This window comes from Cuculus canorus, chromosome 16, assembly GCF_017976375.1.
Source record: "Cuculus canorus isolate bCucCan1 chromosome 16, bCucCan1.pri, whole genome shotgun sequence".
Classification (NCBI taxonomy): domain Eukaryota; kingdom Metazoa; phylum Chordata; class Aves; order Cuculiformes; family Cuculidae; genus Cuculus; species Cuculus canorus.
Genome location: NC_071416.1, coordinates 5,820,033 through 5,840,429, shown reverse-complemented (window position 1 = coordinate 5,840,429; position 20,397 = coordinate 5,820,033). Strand labels below are relative to the sequence as shown.

General features: G+C 42.3%; 1 protein-coding gene across 1 annotated transcript in view; it reads left to right on the top strand.

Annotated features, from left to right (window-relative positions):
• The window catches only part of ARHGAP40 (Rho GTPase activating protein 40), a 28,972-nt gene extending 8,923 nt beyond the window's left edge, over positions 1-20,049 (top strand). The window contains 14 exon segments of the mRNA XM_054081843.1: positions 965-1,167; positions 5,828-6,048; positions 8,292-8,367; positions 8,884-9,035; positions 9,666-9,831; positions 10,155-10,246; positions 10,365-10,442; positions 10,703-10,862; positions 11,609-11,691; positions 12,749-12,955; positions 13,223-13,363; positions 14,985-15,145; positions 16,171-16,226; positions 17,492-20,049. Coding sequence (XP_053937818.1) covers positions 965-1,167; positions 5,828-6,048; positions 8,292-8,367; positions 8,884-9,035; positions 9,666-9,831; positions 10,155-10,246; positions 10,365-10,442; positions 10,703-10,862; positions 11,609-11,691; positions 12,749-12,955; positions 13,223-13,363; positions 14,985-15,145; positions 16,171-16,226; positions 17,492-17,598 — 1,903 coding nt within the window. The 3' untranslated portion in view covers positions 17,599-20,049.
• The last annotated feature ends 348 nt before the right edge of the window (positions 20,050-20,397 follow it).

The window sequence follows — 20,397 nt, the reverse complement described above, 5'->3', positions numbered from 1 at the left end:
AAACTAGAAAGCAATTCCAGTCTCTTTGGTGGTAGTGGCTGTTCACAGGTGTTTTTCAAACCATGCAGAGTTAGCATCCCATGCAGTCTTTTGAATTTTGTATTCATGAGTTGAATCATTTGAGGTGTTTTCACAAGTAGGTTCTACTTTTTCCCTTTTTTTTTAGTCCTTGAAAAAAAGGGTTTGAATGGCTTGTGAGCCTTTGAAGTGGATTAAAACTCATTTTAGGAGAGACATTAAATTAGGAGAGGCATCAGAGGAACTGGTGAGAACCTCCCAACTTTCTGCAAAGAGGTTGAAAGCTGAGCGAGGCCAGTCTGGGCGGCAGCCGCCCATGAATTAATCAGCAGGCTGGTAAGAAAATTCTCTATGTTTGGGTTTTCTGGGACACTTGTGCTGTTTCACAGCTGAAAAATCTGGTATGAGCAGGAAAAGAGGGCCTCAAACATCTAAGTTGTTTATCGTGTGAGCTGAAGTGCAGGGGATGAAGCTGTGCCAGTTTTTGCACACTGGGGACAAGCCTACTGGATTCAGTCTGCTGCGGCCGGGAGGTGCTGGGCTTGCTGTGCGTGGCAGACAATCAGAACACGCGTCTACCAAGCATGAAATGTCTTGGTTGTTTGCAAATGTGGAGGGAATCTGTGCAAGTTCACAGGAGATTCCTGGAAGCAAGGGTATGGGAGTGGTAGGTGGTATCGCGGAGGTCACTGGAAGGACAGCGTCGGAAAATTCATGTTGATCCTGCATCCTCTTGTGTGTTTGGACAGCAGTTTTTTCCTTACTCCAGGGGATTTGATCCCAACCTTTTTGTGTTATTGCTAAACACTCACCAAAGGAAGTCCAGCACTTACCTCTGTTTGGCTTTTATTGCAGTCATTAATCAATGAAGACTGCTGTATTGTGAATGCCGTGTCTGAATATGTGTAGTTTAATCTCTCTCTCTTCTTATCTCTTCCTCTCTCAGTACCAGAAATTGCCCTAGAAAAATGAACCAGCTTCCTCCGAAGAGTCCTTTGGCGTCCCTGGTGTCAGAGGGCACGAATTCCAGGGTAGAGTCCTTGGACAACTTGTCAATGGACAGTTTTTGGCTGGAAGTAGAGAACATTAAGCAGAGCGCTGAAGCCGAGCAAGAGGAATGCAGCCTTGCAGATGTCAAAACGCAAGAGGGTAGGTTGCCAAAAATGTCGGGAGTGAGGGGAGGAAGTTGAACATCTTGGAGAGAAAATTTGCTTATGCACTTGAATGATTTAGAAGCCTAATGGAATACGGTTAGAATGTTACCAGTCAAATCACAGATACCTGTTTATTTCTGTTGGGTGATGGATAATGCCCTGCAGAAAGGGAGTGCTGGCCTGGCCTGATTTCGGCTTCGGAAACAAAGCTAACTCCAAAGGTCAGTCAGGAATAGGTTCAAGGCTCTAGATTTTTTCAGGCAGCTCCCTCTAAGCATGAGGGCTCTCACCCCCCACGCAGGTGCTGTATGGTAAGCACACTGCAATAGCTGATGGTGTTTAGCAAGGCTTGTTTGTGTATGTGGTTCCGAGACGTCATCATAGCGGCTTTAAGGAGAGCTGCTTTTGTGGAAGGCAGACTTTTCCCCTCTGATTCGCTCTTCGTGAAACCCTAAGAAACATCCAGAATGACTTCAGTGCATGCACACAAGGCTTTCTTCATATACCTCCCTTTAATGTTTCCTTCTTTTGAAGCCTTCTTCACGTGCATGGAGTGTTTCTAATGGTCTTTCTGTAGTACTGGTGTTATCCAGTATTTTGGAATAACTGGAACCTTGACCAACTGTGTTTTGACAAGACACTGGAGGGACGATAAGCTCTGGTGAGTGCTCAGTGATTCCACGGATCTGGATCCCACATTTTCCAGATCCATTTTGAAGAATGATCTAGTTGGCTCTGCACCCTCTTGAGTGGTCAGATTTGCAGCTTGCACAGCCCACAGCTGTCGCGCTGGCCTGATATCGAAAAGGGTCCATGTATACAGTGGGGAAATGCTTAAGCGTAAGTCTCAGCGTGCTGTTGTGCTTGGGAAGGGTAAATAGCTATGCCGGGTGCATAGACGAGGCTCTGGGAAGTGGAGTGGGAAGATTGTCATCAATATAGGCCGTGGTAGGCAAGACATAGTAAACATTAAGGTCTGCTGTTGATGCCCCTACATAAGAACTGAAAGAGATGCAAAGCGATTCATGAGTGCTCCAGGAAGGAGACTCTGGAAAAGAAGGCATGCCGTGAGATGAAAGGCTGTCTGGGATATCCAAAACACTGATATGCTAGAGGCAATTTGATTAGTGTGTGTAACCAGGGACACAAGGAAAAGTGTTTCTTGATGCTGTATATTAATTTAGCAGGCAAGAGCTGACTGCTTAGTTGGCCATTGAAACCAGACAGACTTGAAATAATGCTCTGAGTAGTGAAGCCTTCCCATCAGGCTGGAGAAGGTGTGGCACGCTCAGCCTCCTGGTGCCTTCTGCTAAGGAGCTTAATCAAATAAGCATTGTGCTGGAAGCATTAGTGGGGAAACTTCAGGTGGTGTGGATGTAGGATTTGGCTGGTGCCTCTTGGCTTTCCCGTCTCACAACTTGTGGTCAGAGCACTGCAAGGTGGCAGCGCAGCACAGAGGCTTCAGGGCTCTTCAGAGCCAAAGGCACCATCGCTTTTTGCCTAAAGCCTGAGAAGCTGTGCTTGGGCAGTGGCTAACAGCTCTGTCTGGAGATGGTGTGGCTCAACCTAACAAATAGCTGATCCTAATCACAGTGCAGCGACAGCGTGGAGGCTCCGTGTAGATAAGAGGTTGTGAAAATGCTGACCCAGTTGGAGAACACTGGTCCCCTGTGCAAACCCTGCGTATGAGGTGGCATAATGGGAAGCTGCTTGTTGACCTGGTGTCGGTGGGAGAACAGCGTGTAACGTTGCAGAACAACTGGGTCAGCAGAAAGGCACTGATGATTCTATGACCTCACTAACAGTTGGAGGGGGCAGAAAGTACCTTTTCCCTGAAATAGAGACAGCAATGTCCTTTCCTTGCTGTCTGCTGTTTATCCATCTCTCTCTGAGGTCTGACGGTACAGCAGACGGATAACATATGCACTCTGTGCGGCAGTGCCACTAAAATATCTACAATTATCCATACAGCATGTAATCGTGTCTGAGAAGTGCCTGGAAAGAGTGGTCCTTCTCTACCTTAAAAAATTAAATAAGTTGTGCTTATGTTTAGCCTGAAATTGTAGGATACTTGGCTATCCTTTGTTTTTTTTTTTTCTTTTTGAAATTAAATGCTTTATTATGAATGCTATTTTTGGCTAGCTTGTGTTTCAAGTAAATGTTTGGAACTGGTGTTCTTTAGTTTTGCAGATTTATTCTTAATTGTGTTCTCTAAAATGCTGCTTGTCTGGCAAGTCTTAGCAGCTCTCTGGGCTTAAACCTACAGCTCAGCTTCCATGGACCTCTTGGTTCTGCCCTGTTTGCTTCCGATTTCCCTCTTTCCCCCATAAATAGCCTATTTTGCTTGTTTCCTTTTGCATTACTGACAAACATCACTGGGCCAAGAGTATTAGAGGAATTAAAACCTGATGCTTTGGCATCAGGTGGGGCGGTAGGCTCACACGGATGTCCGATTTAAGGCCTGCTGTTTAGTATTGTGTATTAGATTAGTTTCCTGTTATGACTGGCATTGGGGATTTTCAAGCGTTGCACTTAACTTCCTTTAGTTCCCAAAGACAAAATAAAATGAAAGATTTTTCCATGCAGTGCTGCTGTGAAACCACAGATGTAGGACAAATAGCTGAGCTGTGAATGGGGACCACGAGCTTGCGAGCAGCTGTAGCCGAGAGAGTACTGGGGTGATGCTCTTACCTGTTGGCTTCTGTGGAAACGGGTGTGGGAAATGACCAAAACTTAGGACCAGGCAGGCAAGCTGGCCAGTTGGCTAGAAGATTTGTTAAAGGAAACACTTCATTCCAAGTCCAGCTCTATTTATTGTGGTTTAATGCTGAAAAAAGTTCTGTTTCATTAAAGTGTCTAGGAACACAATGTATGTGCTCTGAAGGCTGCAAAGAGTTTTAATGGAGTCATACTATGTTTTTTTTCAAGTTGCATGAACACACAAGCTTGCTCAAAAAAGTGAAATTATTTAATCTTGCAAGAAGAACTGCATGGCTTCTTTAATTATTGGTGCAGCAATAATAAAACTTTACCTGAGCAGCTGTGATTATGGAATCATAGCATGGTTTGGTTGGAAGGAATCATAAAAATCATCCAGTTCCAACCCCCGTGCCATGGTTGGAGAGACCTTCCACTAGTGATAACTGAGGAGATACAGGTTTGCATTAGAAAGAAAGAGTGGGAATGAACTGTTTGATTTCAGTCAGTTCAGTTGTGATTTTCCTTTTTCCCAGGATAACCTTTGGCAAAGCTGTGCTGGAGTTGCCTGCAGTGAAAGAGTGTGGTACATAGAATTGAAGATAAGGGCGTTGTGGTGTTTGCAGGTGATGCTACCTGCTAAATTGCCTCTTTTATCCTTGGATTTCAAGTAGTTGCTCAGAGCACTTTCTCACTTGCACAAAGGTTGCATCCCATAAGGAAAAAAGCTGTCTTCTGTGTTTGAAGCGCAGCTTTATATACATTGAAGAATAAAGTAGAATTGAGCTTGAGTAATGCTGCTGTACTGTCTCCTGGCTTCTCACGCTTCGTTCGGAAACTGCAATGGTCTGTAATTTTAGCAATGTTTTAAATAGGCACAGACATAAAGCAAATGCACCGAGTGAGAGAGTAACGTTTTTGCTTTTGTTGAATGACTGTATGGACACCAATCCACTTGAAAAGATAGAGTTGAGATGACATATACAAATAGTTCTGCAAGTATATTAAATAAAATACATTTGAATCTGCCAGATCAGTGTCTGGATAGTTAAAAAAAAAAACAAACCAAAAAGGTTGTTGATATGTAGGCATGCACACAGATAAATAAAAACCAGAAATAGCCAAATAATTGGGAAGAGAACAAAAAGCAAATGTGCAGTGTTGTGTGTTGTGGCTTCCCACTGATCTTTTGTCCGTTCCCAAAGCTGTCAGAGGGTGGGGTGTGTTGCAGAGGGAGTGACACTCATTCTGAGTTTGCTGTGTGCTGGTGCCTGCTGCCAGAGTTCTGCGTTGCACAGGCTGTCCCGGTCAAGACAGATGTAAGCAAGTGTATGTGATATCCCTCCCATGTCCTGTGAAGCCCCCTCTAGATTCAGTTCCTCTTGCTATCCTTGTGCTAAATACCATGCAGAATCATGCTTGTTGCACACCTTCTGCCCAACTTTTGAGGGAGCCTAGGATCCTGGAGATCTCCATGCCTCCATAGGTTTTTCTTCTTTCTTCTTCTTCTTCACCTAGGAGGAGGAGGAGAAAGGGTTATGTGGGCAGTTGTAGCTGCCTGAAGTGCTTTGTCTCCTCAGCTTTTATTCTGATACCTGGGAATAGAGCTAAGATTTTGAGAAGAGCGGTGGCTTCTTAACAAAGAAACTTCCTTTCAGTGATCATAGAATTGTAGAATCACCAGGTTGGAAAGGACCCACTGGATCATTGAGTCCAACCATTCCTAACACTCCCTTAAACCATGTCCCTAAGCACTTCATCCACCCCTTCCTTAAACACCTCCAGGGAAGGCGACTTGACCGCTTCCCTGGGCAGCCTCTGCCAGTGCCCAATGATGTCCCATGGCTGCCCCAGACAGGCTCAGGCTTCTGGTTTTCTGCCTCTGAAGTGCTTCAAGCACTCGAATCGTTGTTATCCTTTCGTCTTCTCACTCCCCTTTCTCACTCTTTCCCTTACAGAGGGAGAAGCTGAAGCCGAGTGGCTCCAGGATGCAGGTCTGTCCGACCTCCTTGGGGATGGTGCGTCGGAAAACGACAACATCATGCTGCTCTCCACCCTGACCAAGACCCAGGCAGCTGCCGTGCAGCGGCGGTTGGATACCTACTCCCGGTCTCGGAGGAGGAAGAACAAGCATCCTGTGCGTGATGTCCGAGACATTTTTGGAGTGGCTAACTCTGAGGTATGTTGATTTAATGGGATCTACCGAAAGACTTTGTTGCGTTGTGGTAGCTGACTTGACTTTCTGGGTCTAGGGCTAATTTCATTTCCAAATAGATGACTTCATCTTTTGAGCTGAAATGAGACTGAGATTGTAGAAATTCCACATTCAAGCTGCAGTGTTGAGAAGCTGCTTCACAACCTGCAGATCCCAAAGCTTCCTGGAGACTGCTGGAAAACTTCTATATAGGGCTCACAGCGCTGCAGCCTCATGAAGCACTGGTATCATTTGGAGCCCTCTTGTGTTTTCTTTATACCAGTGACATGTTAAATCATTATTAACTAAAATAAGAGACAACTTCAGAAATTCTGGAATTGATGAGTACAACTGATAAATCTAGAGAGAGAATAGCTACTGCCTTTTATTTTTTTTTGCTAGAAAGCATGTGACCATTAACTTTTCAGCTGCTTCCTTGCTGTGCTGCTCCTCTAGGTTGTGACTATAAAGTAGAGTACCCTTATTATTTCTAGAAATCGCTGGAAAATATCCCAATTGATGCTCCTTATGACTTTCTCTACCCAGTTGTGTGTCTAGTCAAAAGGTATTGAGTTTACCCAAGATGTACCTTTTCAGTAGCATGGGACCCTTGCTGTCTGCCAGAGCTGAATACTCCTTTTCCTGAGCCTGAGCATCTTTGAAGCTTCTTTTATAATGTTGAGATGAATTATACACAAATAATCCCTCGAATGCCTTAAGGGAGTGATGCCAACAGTCTGCAACATCACTGGAAACTGCTGTGGTTGTGCTCTTTGGAACTGCCTAGCGCTGAGGTGCAGTTTGCTTCCTTACTGTGAGTTGCACAGAGTCGCGGCTTATTTGCTGTTGTAGAGCATTTTTTGCATTCCTGCACAAATGGGTGACAACGAGATGACATTTCTGTAAGCAATAATCCTGCAAGCTTGTCTTCTAACGCCTCAATTGAAATTCAGCAAGTTTTTAAACTTGCAGATTAAAGAGAAGCCTGTTGTAGCTCTTAAAATAATTTTACTTTCTGTTGTGTAGAAAGGAGATTTTAGCGCTCTTAATCATGTGTCCTCTCGCTGGGTTGCTAATATTTGTATTTGATAAGCAACTGAGATAAAATCTGGTGTTTTTAAAGTGACATTTTGGTATAATGAAGACAAATACAAAGGTGCTAAAGCTGCTCTTTTAAATTGTTTTGATTTAATTGAGAGTGAAACCTTTTCTCACTTATTACTTTGGGCAAGATTACTGGATTCTTCCAGTAACTCTGCTGAAATGATTGATATTTGGCTTAATTTTTTTTTTCGAGGCTTCTCAGTTGCCCCTTAAATCTACAGTTCTAGTGCAGGTCATGGAACAAGAAACAGCGGTGTGTTTTTTACTCCCTTTTTAATGCAAGTAAGGAAATGCATTTTAAATTAGTCCATTCGAGTATTTGTTCCTTCTTTGCTGATTGGCCATGAGCTTAACCTGTGTATTCCTTGCCTTTCATTACAGCGTACATAAGGGATGATGTTTGCCCTCTTTATTTCATGGGAAGCAATGGATGCTCAGTGAAGGCAAACTGAATGGGTTTTCTTGTGTAAAATGATAAACTCCCAAGATGTTAGGATATGACATTCTCTGTGGGCACTGAGCAGAGGAACTCCATTACCTTTGAGTAATTTCTGGAGCAGTCTCAGAGGCGGGCAGACTTTTTGGTTAATTTTCCCTAATGGTTTGTTGTGTCGCCCCATTTTCAAACATAGCTTTGAGGCTCCCAAAGACATAATAAAGGTCCATATGCCAAAACAGGCTTGGTATTGCTATAATATTTGTTCAAGACATGTAGCAAAACATGAAGCTTCTGTGTGCTGATGTCTACTTAACGTGTTGTTTCTCCTGAAGGACCTTGTGATCCCAATGGGTGGATCCCATGCAGCTTGGTAGGTCTGCTGTTTGTTAGCCCTTCAATGCATGGACTAAAAGGGAGAAACTAGCTAGTAGTTGTGGGAAAGGAAGAATTAGCTTGATACACAAATTTATCACAAATATTGTCTATGAGATGGTAATCTTTTCCACCTGTCTAACAAATAATCTAATTATGGTTCTTTGTTTCGGAATAATCTTGAAGCCTTGAGCTTGAGCATCATTTTCTTAGACTAGCAGACATTGTCAGGTGTGTGTGTTCTGCCAAAATCGAGTTTCCTTGTAACAACTTCTGTTTTGTGAAGGTAAACGTGTTCTGGCTTATTTTTCAGGAAATGGTGGCGAAGAAAGAGGAGTCCAGCCCAGATCAGATTTGGCACAATGTACGGACTTCAAATGTACAGAAATGTAAGAAGGCAGTGTTTAAATGTACTGACTGAAAGGGGATTAGGATCTGAAGTAAAGCTGGAATGGGAAGGGCAGTTGTACTGGTCTGGGTTCTGAAACATTGGCCTTGTTTGTATTGTGTTAGCTTTTTTTAAGTACTCGATTATTCACAGTTGTGGGTTTAGTAAACTTTTCCAGGCTCTAGTGTTGTTAGGAATTGACACTCAAACTGATAGCTCTTCAAGAAAGCAGTTAGAAGATGCAAAGATCATGTGTTGAAATCCAATAAACACCATGTGCGGTTGTGTAAGGGGACGTGAGCCATGGGTATGTCCTCACGTCTTACCAGTGATCTGATGATATTATGGCTTTAAGCTAATTTTACCCTACTGATCAGTCTCAGGACTTCAACTGTTAATGTAGGAATTTTTAAAAGCGTGGTACCTAAATCTGTCTCAAACTCCTTTTCTAGTACGTTTGCTTTCTAAGCTTCACCCTTCTGGCTTTCTGAAATCCAAGATGATTTCTCTTCTGTAGCAGAAACTCAGGATTATTCCTGCACAGTTCGAAACCCTGGAAAAGAGGAGGTGTTCAACATGGATGTTGCCTACTCGGAGCAAGCGGCTGTTCTGCTCAAGGGATCATTCCTGTCTGAATCTAGAAGGCTAAAGGATGGAAATGCCCTAACAGTAAGCACTGAAGGAATTTTTCCTATTAGAACTTATTAGCTGCCTTCTTGTGGACAAGGGTACAGGACACAAGATTCAATTGTGTGATCAGCTCTTGGGAATGTCCTCTGTAGATAGTGTTGCAACAATTTATATTAGGTAAGTATTTTGGAACAGTTTGTGCTGCAATCCTTGCGATATTGGGCAGGAGTAGCAGTTGTGTAGTGGAGGGTCAAAAGAAGTTGTACTTGTGTGTGAAACTAGCTATTTGGATATGGATCTGGGTAATTTCCTCTGAAAAGAGGATAAAAACTAACAGGACTTTCTTACTCGTAATTCTAACAGTTTTATCCTCTGCAAATGTACCGGACTGCTTCCAAAGTTCAAGTAGATTAGAGTGTGTATCAGGCTGTCTGTAATTTAGATAAATTGGAATCTCCAATATAGTAAGAGCAATGCTGAAAAGGAAAAATATTTATTCAGCTGTGGATTTGAAACGTAGGAGTAGTTTGAGGCACTTGTGTGGTGTTGAAAACAAACAATTCCTTACCTGCTTATGGTAGGGAATGATAAAAATGCAGCAAAACTTGATACCAGCTGGATTAGTAGTTATACTTGCACTGAACCTTGTGTGTGTGCGTTTTCCCATAGAAATTTAAGATCTCCAAGGGCAGACTAGGACTGACCAGGATTGGAGACCTGTCTGCTCAGGACATGAAGAAGATCCCTACACTGGCTCTTATTGAACTAACAGCTCTCTGTGATGTTCTGGGCTTTGAGCTGAAGAGAAATAAGGCAGCTAAACTGAAAACAACAGGTTAGTTGCATTTCATCTCGAGTGGGGTGTTTTGGGGGTGCATTTTTTTGTTGATCTTCTCGCAGGTTTGTGCTTGAAGTGTTAGAACAGAAAGGGTGTTTGATAAGAAACCTTGTGACAGGTGTCTTTTCCCGGGTCAGAATTTCTCCTTGAAGTCACTGGGTCATGATATCAAGACATAGCACCACAGTTATTTACTCCTGACTGTCAAATGCACTTGTTCTGTTGACTGTTCCTCTCTTCTCCGGTACCTTCACCTATAAACTGTGCTCTATTAGTCTGCAGTGGTGATACAGTCTTATAATGCGTTGTTTCTGTTGTAGAGAAAAGACTCTTTGGTGTTCCACTCAACACTCTGTTGGAGAACGACCAAAAACTTCTTCCCAACACCAAGGTTCCTCTGTTACTCCAGGCAGTAAGTTTATTTCTGGTTTCATTCACACCTCTGGTCCTTAGAGTCAGGAAACCTTTGAGGTCTGTGGTAAGGGAGGGCTGACTTCTTATCTACTCTTTTTTTGCCCCTCCTTTAATAGCTGCTGTCCTGTTTAGAAAAGAGAGGACTTGAAACGGAGGGCATTTTGAGAGTTTCTGGATCCCAGACTAGAATCAAGGTATGAGCTCTTTAGTATTGATTGCTTCCAATACTGTTGAACAAGGAGCATATTGCTGAAGCAAGTATCTAAATAACCTGAGTTGTTTCATCTTCCTCCTCAGTAAAACCAGAAACATCCTTTCCTGGGAAATCTGGGACTTTGTTATGACGGTCTCTGTGGTCTTTTGACTTTATGGGTTGTCGTCCTAGGGTTTACCTCCAGAATTTCCCTTGTATTTGCTTATTAAAGCGTGTAGTAACTTCCATCTTTTTTTATAGAGTCTGGAACAGAAGTTAGAAAGAGAATTCTATACTGGCCTTTTCCGCTGGGATGAAGTCCACCAGAATGACGTATCTGGGCTACTAAAAAGGTTCATAAGAGAGCTGCCAGCGCCACTGCTAACGGCAGAGTACCTTCCTGCTTTTGCTGCTGTACAAAGTGAGTTCTCTGCTTTGGCTGCTTAGTGCCAATTTGCTGGTTTGGGTGTTTTTTTGCAAAGCTCTGCTGATCTTTGACTCCTCTGTCAGGTGTGTTGAGTGGATCTGATGGGAATACAGAGCCCAATATGAACTATAGCCAAACTGTGTGTGCTGGGTGCTCTATGCACTATTGTGTGTCGTCCTGCGAGCCATAGTCACTGGGGCTCCGTTTCATATGTCTTTGTGTCAAACACTGCCCTGGAGTCTAAAATTATGTTGTGTCATTTGAGGCTGCAAGGTTGCTACCATGAGTTGGGTCAACTTGATAAACAACATGCAGGCTGAGTTGTGGCAACTGATCAGGGTGCCTGTGTCTTGGCCTGTCTGCAGGTAAACCAATGTTTTATAAGCATCTTATTTTGAGGTTTGTGCCTCAGTAGCTGGTTTTAATGTGTTAAGGTAGCTGTTCAAGCTCGCAACCATCTTTTTTGGCATAAGAAATGGAGGATGGGGTGTTCGGATGCCTTTCAAGGGCATCAGATTTGCTGTTGTGCTCTGAAACAATTCAGCCAGTCTTCTAAACCACAGGTGGTTCCCTTCATAAGGGCTGTATAAGCTTGACTTACTTCTAGGATTTAAGACCTTGTTTTACAGATGACAAACGTTGTAATAAGTAATATGTGACTTAGGAATATGATTCCCATTTTCAAAAAGAACAGCATGGGGAGCCTCAATCCTCTGTCCTGTTGTTCTTTTCCTCTCTAGATATTCCAGACTTGAAGCAAAGATTGCAAGCGCTGAATCTTCTGATCCTGATTCTTCCAGAGCCCAACAGAAATACTCTAAAGGTAACTCTACTTCTTTGATATTTAACTGGAAGAACATAATCTCATTCTGTGTTTTTATTCAAGTAACCATATCAGCTTTTGTAAGTAACAAAACTATTTTGGTTTTTTTTTTTCACTGACTTGAGAATGGAAAGCCACGAAGGGGGGAGCAGGCAAATCTCCAGGTTGGGCAGTGAATGTAAGCTGTAGGCATGGTTTGCCTGTTTGGGACAAACTTAAGAGCAGTAGGAATCCATGTAGTCTTGGATCATCCTGTTCAGAAACATGCTCTTCCTCTTCAGCGTGTTAAAGCACTTCGCTATGGAGTGAAAGATGCATAGGTCTTACATTGTCTGTGAGCATGTGAAGATATTGGGAAAGAAATTTAGTCTTTTGATTCATGGTTTGTGGTGGTAGTGTTATCTCGGAAAGATAGCTTCAATTGAAAATAAGAATTCATCTAATGAGCTTCTAACTTCCTACCCTTTGTGATCGGAAGGCATTTAAAATCCTGTAACCTACTATTTTCTGAAAGCGTAACTGTTGATGGGGTCAGCTTTACAGGGCAACGTGTGACATCTGCCTTTCTGTGCTTTGTAAGAACTATGGTGGTTGTTCTTGCTGCCTTTTTTTTATTTCTGGTTAGTTCAGCTTCCAGGTAATCAAGCAGAGACTGACTTTAGTGCTCTATATTGTATTGTGGCTTTGGTGGAGATGTGAGGCAGAAGAGATGATCCAAAAGGGTTTATTTTTCCACAACTGGTAAAAGCTTTGAAGGGGGGCACAGGTGGAAGTGGGGTTCATCTTTGGATGCTGTGACTTTTATGACTGGACTTTGAAAGTGGCCGCCTGCCAAGGAGTAGAAGTTCATTTGCTTCCCCCACAGACTGTCTCTCCTGATTTGTGAATGCTGAACAAACTATCTCTTTGCTTCTTATGTTATTTGGTGCTATCCTAGTGTTAGAAATTGCTCACTGAATTTCCTGATTGGAGAAATAAGATTTGCTCTCCAGCAACTGCCACGGTTTCTTGAGAGCTATTAGTAATGGATACCTTAAGTCTCTTCTCCTTTCTTTAGGCTCTGCTTGAATTTCTCAGCAAAGTGGTTTCCAGGGAGAACAACAACAAAATGAACCTCTGGAACGTTTCCACAGTCATGGCCCCAAACCTCTTTATGCATAAGGGACTGCCAAACAAGATCCCTGAAGGGAAGGAGAAACAGCTGGCTGAGGGAGCAGCTGATGTTGTGCGGATGATGATCCATTACCAGGATTTGCTCTGGACAGTAAGTTGTGCAGGTGTCTTGTGGGTTGGTGTAGCAGCATCTTGGTCTGCCTGGAATTGGAGTAGTGGAAGGGGATAGTCTTGAAATTTTCAGAGAAGCTAAATGTCTGTAGACAAAACCTCTGGCTGAGTTCCAGACTATCTAATATCAAGGTATATGGCCGTTTTGTTTATTTAATGAGCTTCATAAAGTGATGTTTAGGTTCTTAAGTAGCATCCTCATCTCTGCTTCATTTAATTCCTATCTTCTTCCTTCTTACCTTTCCAGGTCTCTTCTTTCCTTGTAGCTCAAGTGAGAAAACTGAATGAGAGCAATAGCAAAAGGTACCAGTTTTGTGACAAACGGATTAAAAATTTGTTGCGAAAAATTCATGCTGACAAAGAGAAGGTGGAAAAGAAACAGGCAGAGGTAAGACAGAAAAAGCTGAGTGCTTTTATAACAGTCTTGTATACATGCTCATTGTAAATGCTTTTATGAGAACTTGGAAAACTGTGAGGAGTCATGTTCTTTACAGAGCGTGAAGAAGAACCTGTGGAAACCATAAACAGCTTCCCCAACCCTTTTGGCCAGGCTGTGGCAAACACTAAACAGAACAACAAGTGTACTAAATTATGAGCCAGAAAATGCTTGGTTAAGATGCTGCATTGTTACAGGAGAAGGAGAAAGACACCAGAAGCAGAACTGCTGACCTCTCCCTAATGTGGAAAGCAGAATTCACATGGCTCTAGATGCCCCATGTGTTTAGATGGATGTCTGCCATGATAAAGGCAGACTTATTTTTATGAATTTAAAGCAAAAATTTGAGTTATTACGGTATTGTCAAATCACATTTTTGTATCTTGTTTTCTTATTGCTCCGTAATGCTGCTGATCTCTATGGGAAGGTTTGAGGATCAAGTTCTTGCCACTTAAAAGGAGAGAATTAAATTCCTTGTCAAATGAAAAGGCCGTACTCCTGTGTTGGTGCAGACTGGCGTGTTCTTAAACAGATGTTACTATCCAGTCTATTTGGGTATTAAAGTTTGGAAAACATCCTCGGAGTCATTCTGCCTTGTTTTGGTTGCCACCGTTGGTGAACAAGTGTTGGTCTGTGGCAGTTCAGTGACATTGTGCAGTGGTGATGCAAGTGGGATGCTGTAAGGGCTCGAGCTAGGTGGTGCCTGCATGTAGAAATATGTTAAAAGCTTAAATTGTCAGAACTGAAGAAGAGTTTGTTTCTTACAAGCCAATACATCCCTACCTTTCTATACAAGTTGAGATACTGAAATGACATCTGCCTAAAATGTGCTTTGTTATGCCAGCATATCGCTGTTGAAGGTCCCCTCATTTCTGAGAGGACAACTGCTGTTTAGGCAGTAGAATATATAACCTGATGCTTAGAAGGGTGTTAACAGCGCTTCCTAATGGTCTTGGTGTGCAGTGTTGGTTTTGCAGAATATTCCAATTGCCAAGTAAACTTGCTGCAGATCAGATCCTGTTGGAACAGTTCAATGCTCTCTACAGAAGTTCTGAGGAGCTACTTCTTCATGAAGAAGTTGATTAAAACAATCTTGAGAAAATAACACTTGAACTCTGCTGTGCAGTGGCTCAGTGTTTCCCTTTTTTTTTTCCTCTTTCAAACTGCCTTTCTGAAGTCTATCAGGCTGCAATTCAACTGCCTGCACTCCTACTGGGTAATTTAAATGAATTCCTGAGAAATCTATCAGACTTGTATGCAAAACACTTTGTCAAAAGTTACTCTGACAAATCCTATTTTCATCAAAGCTTGTGTCGCTTCTGGTGTTGGTGCTGCATTTGAACAGCAGAGAGCACCAGCGCACGCTGATGGAGAGCAGTGCTCACTTGTTCATAATGCTCACCTTGATGCTTCTATCAACTTCCAGCCTGTAGTACATGTGGGATAAGAAAATTTTCTGAACAGTTGGCTGGATAGGTTTAATTCTTTACGCCTCCAATCTATTTTGAAACTTGATGTTTTGCTGATGAAGTTTTTCTTTAAGCACTTTCTTCTTTTTGCCTGCCTTGTTCAGCCTTCCAAGACTGTGAAAGTCCACGCTTCGCTTCTCCTGAAGGATTCGCTAGAGGTGCATTTGAACAACGCAACCAGAGTTGCTGATGTCTTGAAACAGTTTCAAAAGAACCTGTGTCAGAACGGCTGGAATATCGTTAACACTGTTAACTTCCTCAAGTGGTAAATGGCTTTTCTCTGTGGTGTTAGTTTTTAAAGTACTGGATGGTCTTGTTTCTGTTTTTTTGTCTTTTATCAGAGCTGATGTTGGCAGCACAGTGAGCCATTAGGGAACTGTTCTGTGCTCCCGTGTTCTGAGCTTTGGACACAGTGTGTTGGATGAGGCAAGCCAAGCAAATGATAGTTCAACTGAGCGATCCTGTGCGTGTGCTCAGACTGTCAGGAGGTCAGTAGTCCTCTCTGGGCTGCTGCACAGCAAGTTAACTTCAGCAGTGTGCGCAAAGACTTGTTGAATTAAAGGGAAGGTGATGTTGACCCTGCAAAACAAACCCTTTCTTGGTCTTCTGGAGTAAAACCTCACCTGTGCAACGTACTTGCTTGGAGTAGTATTTCTAATGCGTATGTGTTAATGTAAGGGTTTTCTGAAATAAGCTCTGCAGTTTCCACCTATGCTAGTGGCAAATTGCTGAAATAACCCAAAAAATGAACAAAAGAATTCCTGCCAACCTTCTGTCACCATGCCTGTAGACTGTTTTTAGTAGGCAAGTGTTAGTGCATCTCTTGACTGTCCCTTGGCAGGAGAAGTCTAGACACACACAGTGGATGGGAGGTTGGCTGAATAAGGGTTAGCTTGGAACTAGTGTCTTGCTGAGAAACTGCTACAGCTCCTGAAATCTTCCTGCAGGTGAGCCTCTCTTGAAGAGGCTATTGGTTCTAGAGGAATGCTGCCAGGGAATTCTGGTATTTGTCTGCTGTCTTCCTATTGAAAAATTAGTGTTTGCATATAGCATGGCTCTTCTTACGAGAGAGGAAGATCTACTTTGTTTTCTTTTTTCCCAATTTTGGGTATCTTTTTACCGGGTGCACTGTTCAGGAGGATCAGTAAGGTCTCTGTACCTTGGCCTTGTAGCTTCCTTGACCATTGCTGGGCTTGGAACCAGTAGTGATTATTTTAGAAGAAGCATTACTAAACTACCTAATCTCTGTTTTGCGGAGCTTTTAACTGCAGTGTATTTTCCTCTCTACAGTAACAACTCAATGGAATGCACAAACCTGCTCCTGTATGAAGTGGGAGGCAATATCGGTAAGTCTGGATGGTAACTGAAAATACGGGCTCTTAGGTAAATTTTTTTTATGCTTATGTTGTCTTAGGAGGGATTTATAAAAAGGATGGGATTTAGAAACAAGTTCCAAAAGTCAGAAGATGAATGAAAAAGTGTGGGTTAACCTCACCCATAGCAAACATCACCTGTCAAAGCTCTCAGGTTGATAGTTCGTGTCTTCCAGCCATTTCTGCAAAGTCCTTGTAGTGCCAGCATGTGGGAAAGTTGAAGCCTGGACTTCCAAGAATACTTAACACTGATGGATCCTACTTGGAAGCTGCCTATCGAGAAAAGTGGAAACCCAAGACTCCTAAATTCTTGAGGACAGACATATGCAAATCTTTGTCCATATTTAATATAAACTTAAACCTCACATTCTGTTAAATGTACCATGTTTAACTCCCCCTCAACTCAACAACGAAGGTTCATGTTTGGAATTAAGTGTAGCACTTGAAACCACAAACTACTTTCATTTAAGTAAAGCACAACTTTTTCCTGTGCCACTAAGCTTTTAACTATGCTTCCTATCTGGGCTTTAATTAAGAGCTTTTGGCTGGCACATGGCATCCAGACTGATGACTGCCAGCTTCAGGTCTGTCTTCATCAACTTTCTGACAAAAGAACCCTTGGGAAGAGGGTTCCTCCACTAATTTGGGTGCAGGTTTCTTAAACCGTGTGGTTAAATTCAGTGATGTTTATTAGTCACTAATTTCTACTTGTTGATAGGGTAATGCCATTAAATGGAGAGGAGACTGAAATTATATGAATGCTGCAGCAGGTTAGGGGGTGTCTGAAAACAGAAAGGAATTCTTATGTCCTGTTCCAGCTGCTCATGGAGACTGTCAGTTACTGTAGAGCTTTGGCTGCCTCTTAGTAGCCTCTGTAGAAGAAAAGCTCTGTCACTGGAACTAATTCAGACTCTGAATTCCACCACTAATATATTTCATGATGGTGTTCAGGTGCCAAAATTATTGGATATTAAAGTTAGAGTACCTTTCCAGGTCAAAGCTTGGGCTTAGTATAGGTTTAAGAAACGTACGTTTATTTTAACTTAAAGAACCAGAACTTTTCCAGATTTGTGGAAACACTTCTGAATGGTTCTGATATTGAAATTAATGTCAACAAATACCAGTGTTTTGGGGGTAAAAGGAAAAGAACAACAAACAAAATCGAACCAAAACCTAGTAACTATAGGACTAACGATATAAGAAATGTGGGTTTTTCTCTGAATCTCTTATTTTGATAGGTGAACGTTGCCTGGACCCAGACACATATCTCTTGGACTTGTACCACATCAATCCCCATGCTGAATGGATAATTAAGCAAAACCCATCTTATCCTCGTATGTTTTAAGGAAGGCATGTGCAAAATGAAGTATTCGGTTAAAGTGGTTTTGGAAGGCGTGGAAAAGCTATAGAGATATTCCTAAAATAGTCCCAGACTGGACAACGCTTGTGTCTCTGAAGGAAAACCAACTTTCCATGCCAGCCGTCTGTGAGAACACAGTAGCCTACACGCTGACAGGGGTGTTGATAGCAAGCGGCAATTATCATTATGTAGCAGACTTTGCTGGGGGTGTGATTATTCATAGACAAAACAGCCCCTCAAAACAAACCCTGCAAACAAAGCTACAGTGATGGTGCAGCAAAGACAGAATGTAAGAGAAGAAACGTCTTCTCGAAGATGGTAGAAGACACCTGTTTCTTTTGTATTTGTTCTTTCTTTTGATCACTTCTACGTTTTGGAGGAGAGACACTCAAATGCTGCAGAGGTACTAATGACGTCCCTTTGGCAAGATCCGCTGTCAAGTGTTATACTTCATTAGAAGTTGAGATCCTGGGTTTCACTAATAGGATGCTGTTATGTTTCTTTGAGGAATGAAAAAGGATGCTTCCAAAAAGGCCAGGTGGGATGCGAAGCAAATATTCTGTGTTTAATGTCTACCGTTACCTATGTATGTGCTACACAAGAAAATAACTTTCCTTGGAAAAAAGCACGGGATGGAAAACAGCCTTTCAAATGTACAGTTGGATCGGAGAGGTGCCTGTCCTGTACTGCTGGTGATGCAAACCCAACCGTACAGGTTGCCGTTGAGGGTAAAAAAGGCATTTATTTTACTGGACAACCTATATATCAATGGATAACTGAGAAATGTCCTAATGTTAAGTTGAAGTTAATCTGATTTGGCCACGTGAACTAAACTTCTTTTTGGAAGAGACTGCGTGAACATATATGTTTAAGGGAAAACAAACCAAAACCTAAGAACCCCCAAGATGTGCAGTGGCTGAAATAAGATGTCCATGCCTGTATCTGGCCACACAGTGGTACAGAATTGAGCCTTTGCCACTCTGACTGTATGTTTTCATCTCACTCAGCACAATGTGATGACTGTGGTCTTGGAGGGATGAGAGTGGAACAGAACACTTATGCCTCAAGACGCTGCATAATCGTGTGGCTTCAGCTCAAATTAGACTGCACTTGTGGAAGAGGAGTGCAGAAGTATTGTTCTCCTTTCCAGCAACGCTGAAATACCTCACGTGAGGGATCCTACTATGCAGTTACAGGGGTGGAACATGCACGGTTTCTGAAAATCCTGACACCTTTTTTTATGTACTGTTTCTGAACATTGTTGGATATTTATTCATCTGGCAGGGCTGCCCTGCAAGCCTATACTCGAACTATTTCATTTGCCAAGTCCTAGCTGCACTAATGACAATCTCCAGTATTATTTCTTTCATTTAACCGAATTTGTTTCCATTGCAGTCTGAACTTTCCCTCCTCTGTTCCCTCCCCATCCCTCGGCTGATGTGTAGCTATTGCTTTTCTTTATCTCAGTGCCCTACTTTCTATTGTAAGGGCACTTCATTCTGTGGTTTGTCTGTGTTTAAATTCTCTTGGTGGTTAAGATCCTTGAGGAACGCATGAGGCATAGTTCATGTTCTTCCTAACCTGTTGTGAATACTGTGTGAGTGGTGCTGATATCTCAAAATTATGCTTATATTAGAGAGCATGTCTACCTTTTTTGGTTGAGATGATGCAGATACACTGACTGGGATCATCTTCATACCTGTCTTTTTAAGAACCCGTAATAGAAAGTAGCAAGAAAACCCCACTACCTAACCCAGAACCCCAATGTCAAGACTTCTTGAGGTGCCTCTTTTCTTATAGGGCTTAAATTGTGCCTAAAGTGGCCGGATTCTTGCCCTTGAGTCTGGTTGATTTGTGTCTCTTGAAAGATCAAGCTGCTTTAAAATTGGGCATTAAAGATCAATGGTACCTGTTCACTTATTGCTTCTGGAAATCTTTATGCAGTGAAGACGCTCAGCAAAGAGCGAATGCCAGAAATGTGATGCTCTGAGAAATACCTCGATCACAAAGCTATCAGTGGGAGAGAGAGGAACCTGTTCATACTCAAAAATGCTTTGTAAGCTGAATTGCATCCTTGCAAATCATGTAACGCTGCATTTTCCCCCACCCCTTATATGCTGGGTGACTTTTTACGCATAATGGCTTCTACGCGTATGAGGGGGCAATGCTACATCACTGCTTCTGTAAACAACAAGTCAGTGGGTTTTTTTTGAATACCAAACAAATGTGAATCATTGCTGTGAAAAACAAGGTCAGTGGGCAATTCTCATGAGACAAATATCGGTTCTCAAATATGAAAGGGAATGAAAAAGAAACATTGTCTCATTCCAGGTGATGGATATCCTTTTTTACTTTTCTTTCCTATCTTTGTATCAAAAAGTAAGTACGATTTTTTTCAGTCATTGATGTGCAACCTACTTCTGAATGCCAGCTTTTAATAACTTTTATAATTTTTTTAATTCTGTATTTAAAACTCATTTATTCAATGAAACAATAAAAATCAATTAAAACCTCTTGAATCCGTTTTCACTAATGATTGAGAGTAAGTTAATGCAGTAAGTAGCATCATGTCTGTGAATGCCAACAGGATTTGCTTCATGCCCGGAGAGGGATGTACCTGGATCTGAGTGAGCTTGACAAGAGTTCCATGAAGTTTGTTTCAGATGATCCTGTGGGTTCGTTGTGAAAGAATGATCCAAGAGGAGGAAGCAGAGGTCAGTGTTCGGCTTAGCAAGCCAGAAGAAATCTTAACACGGGCTAAAGCTCTGTTTGTGAGCACCAAGG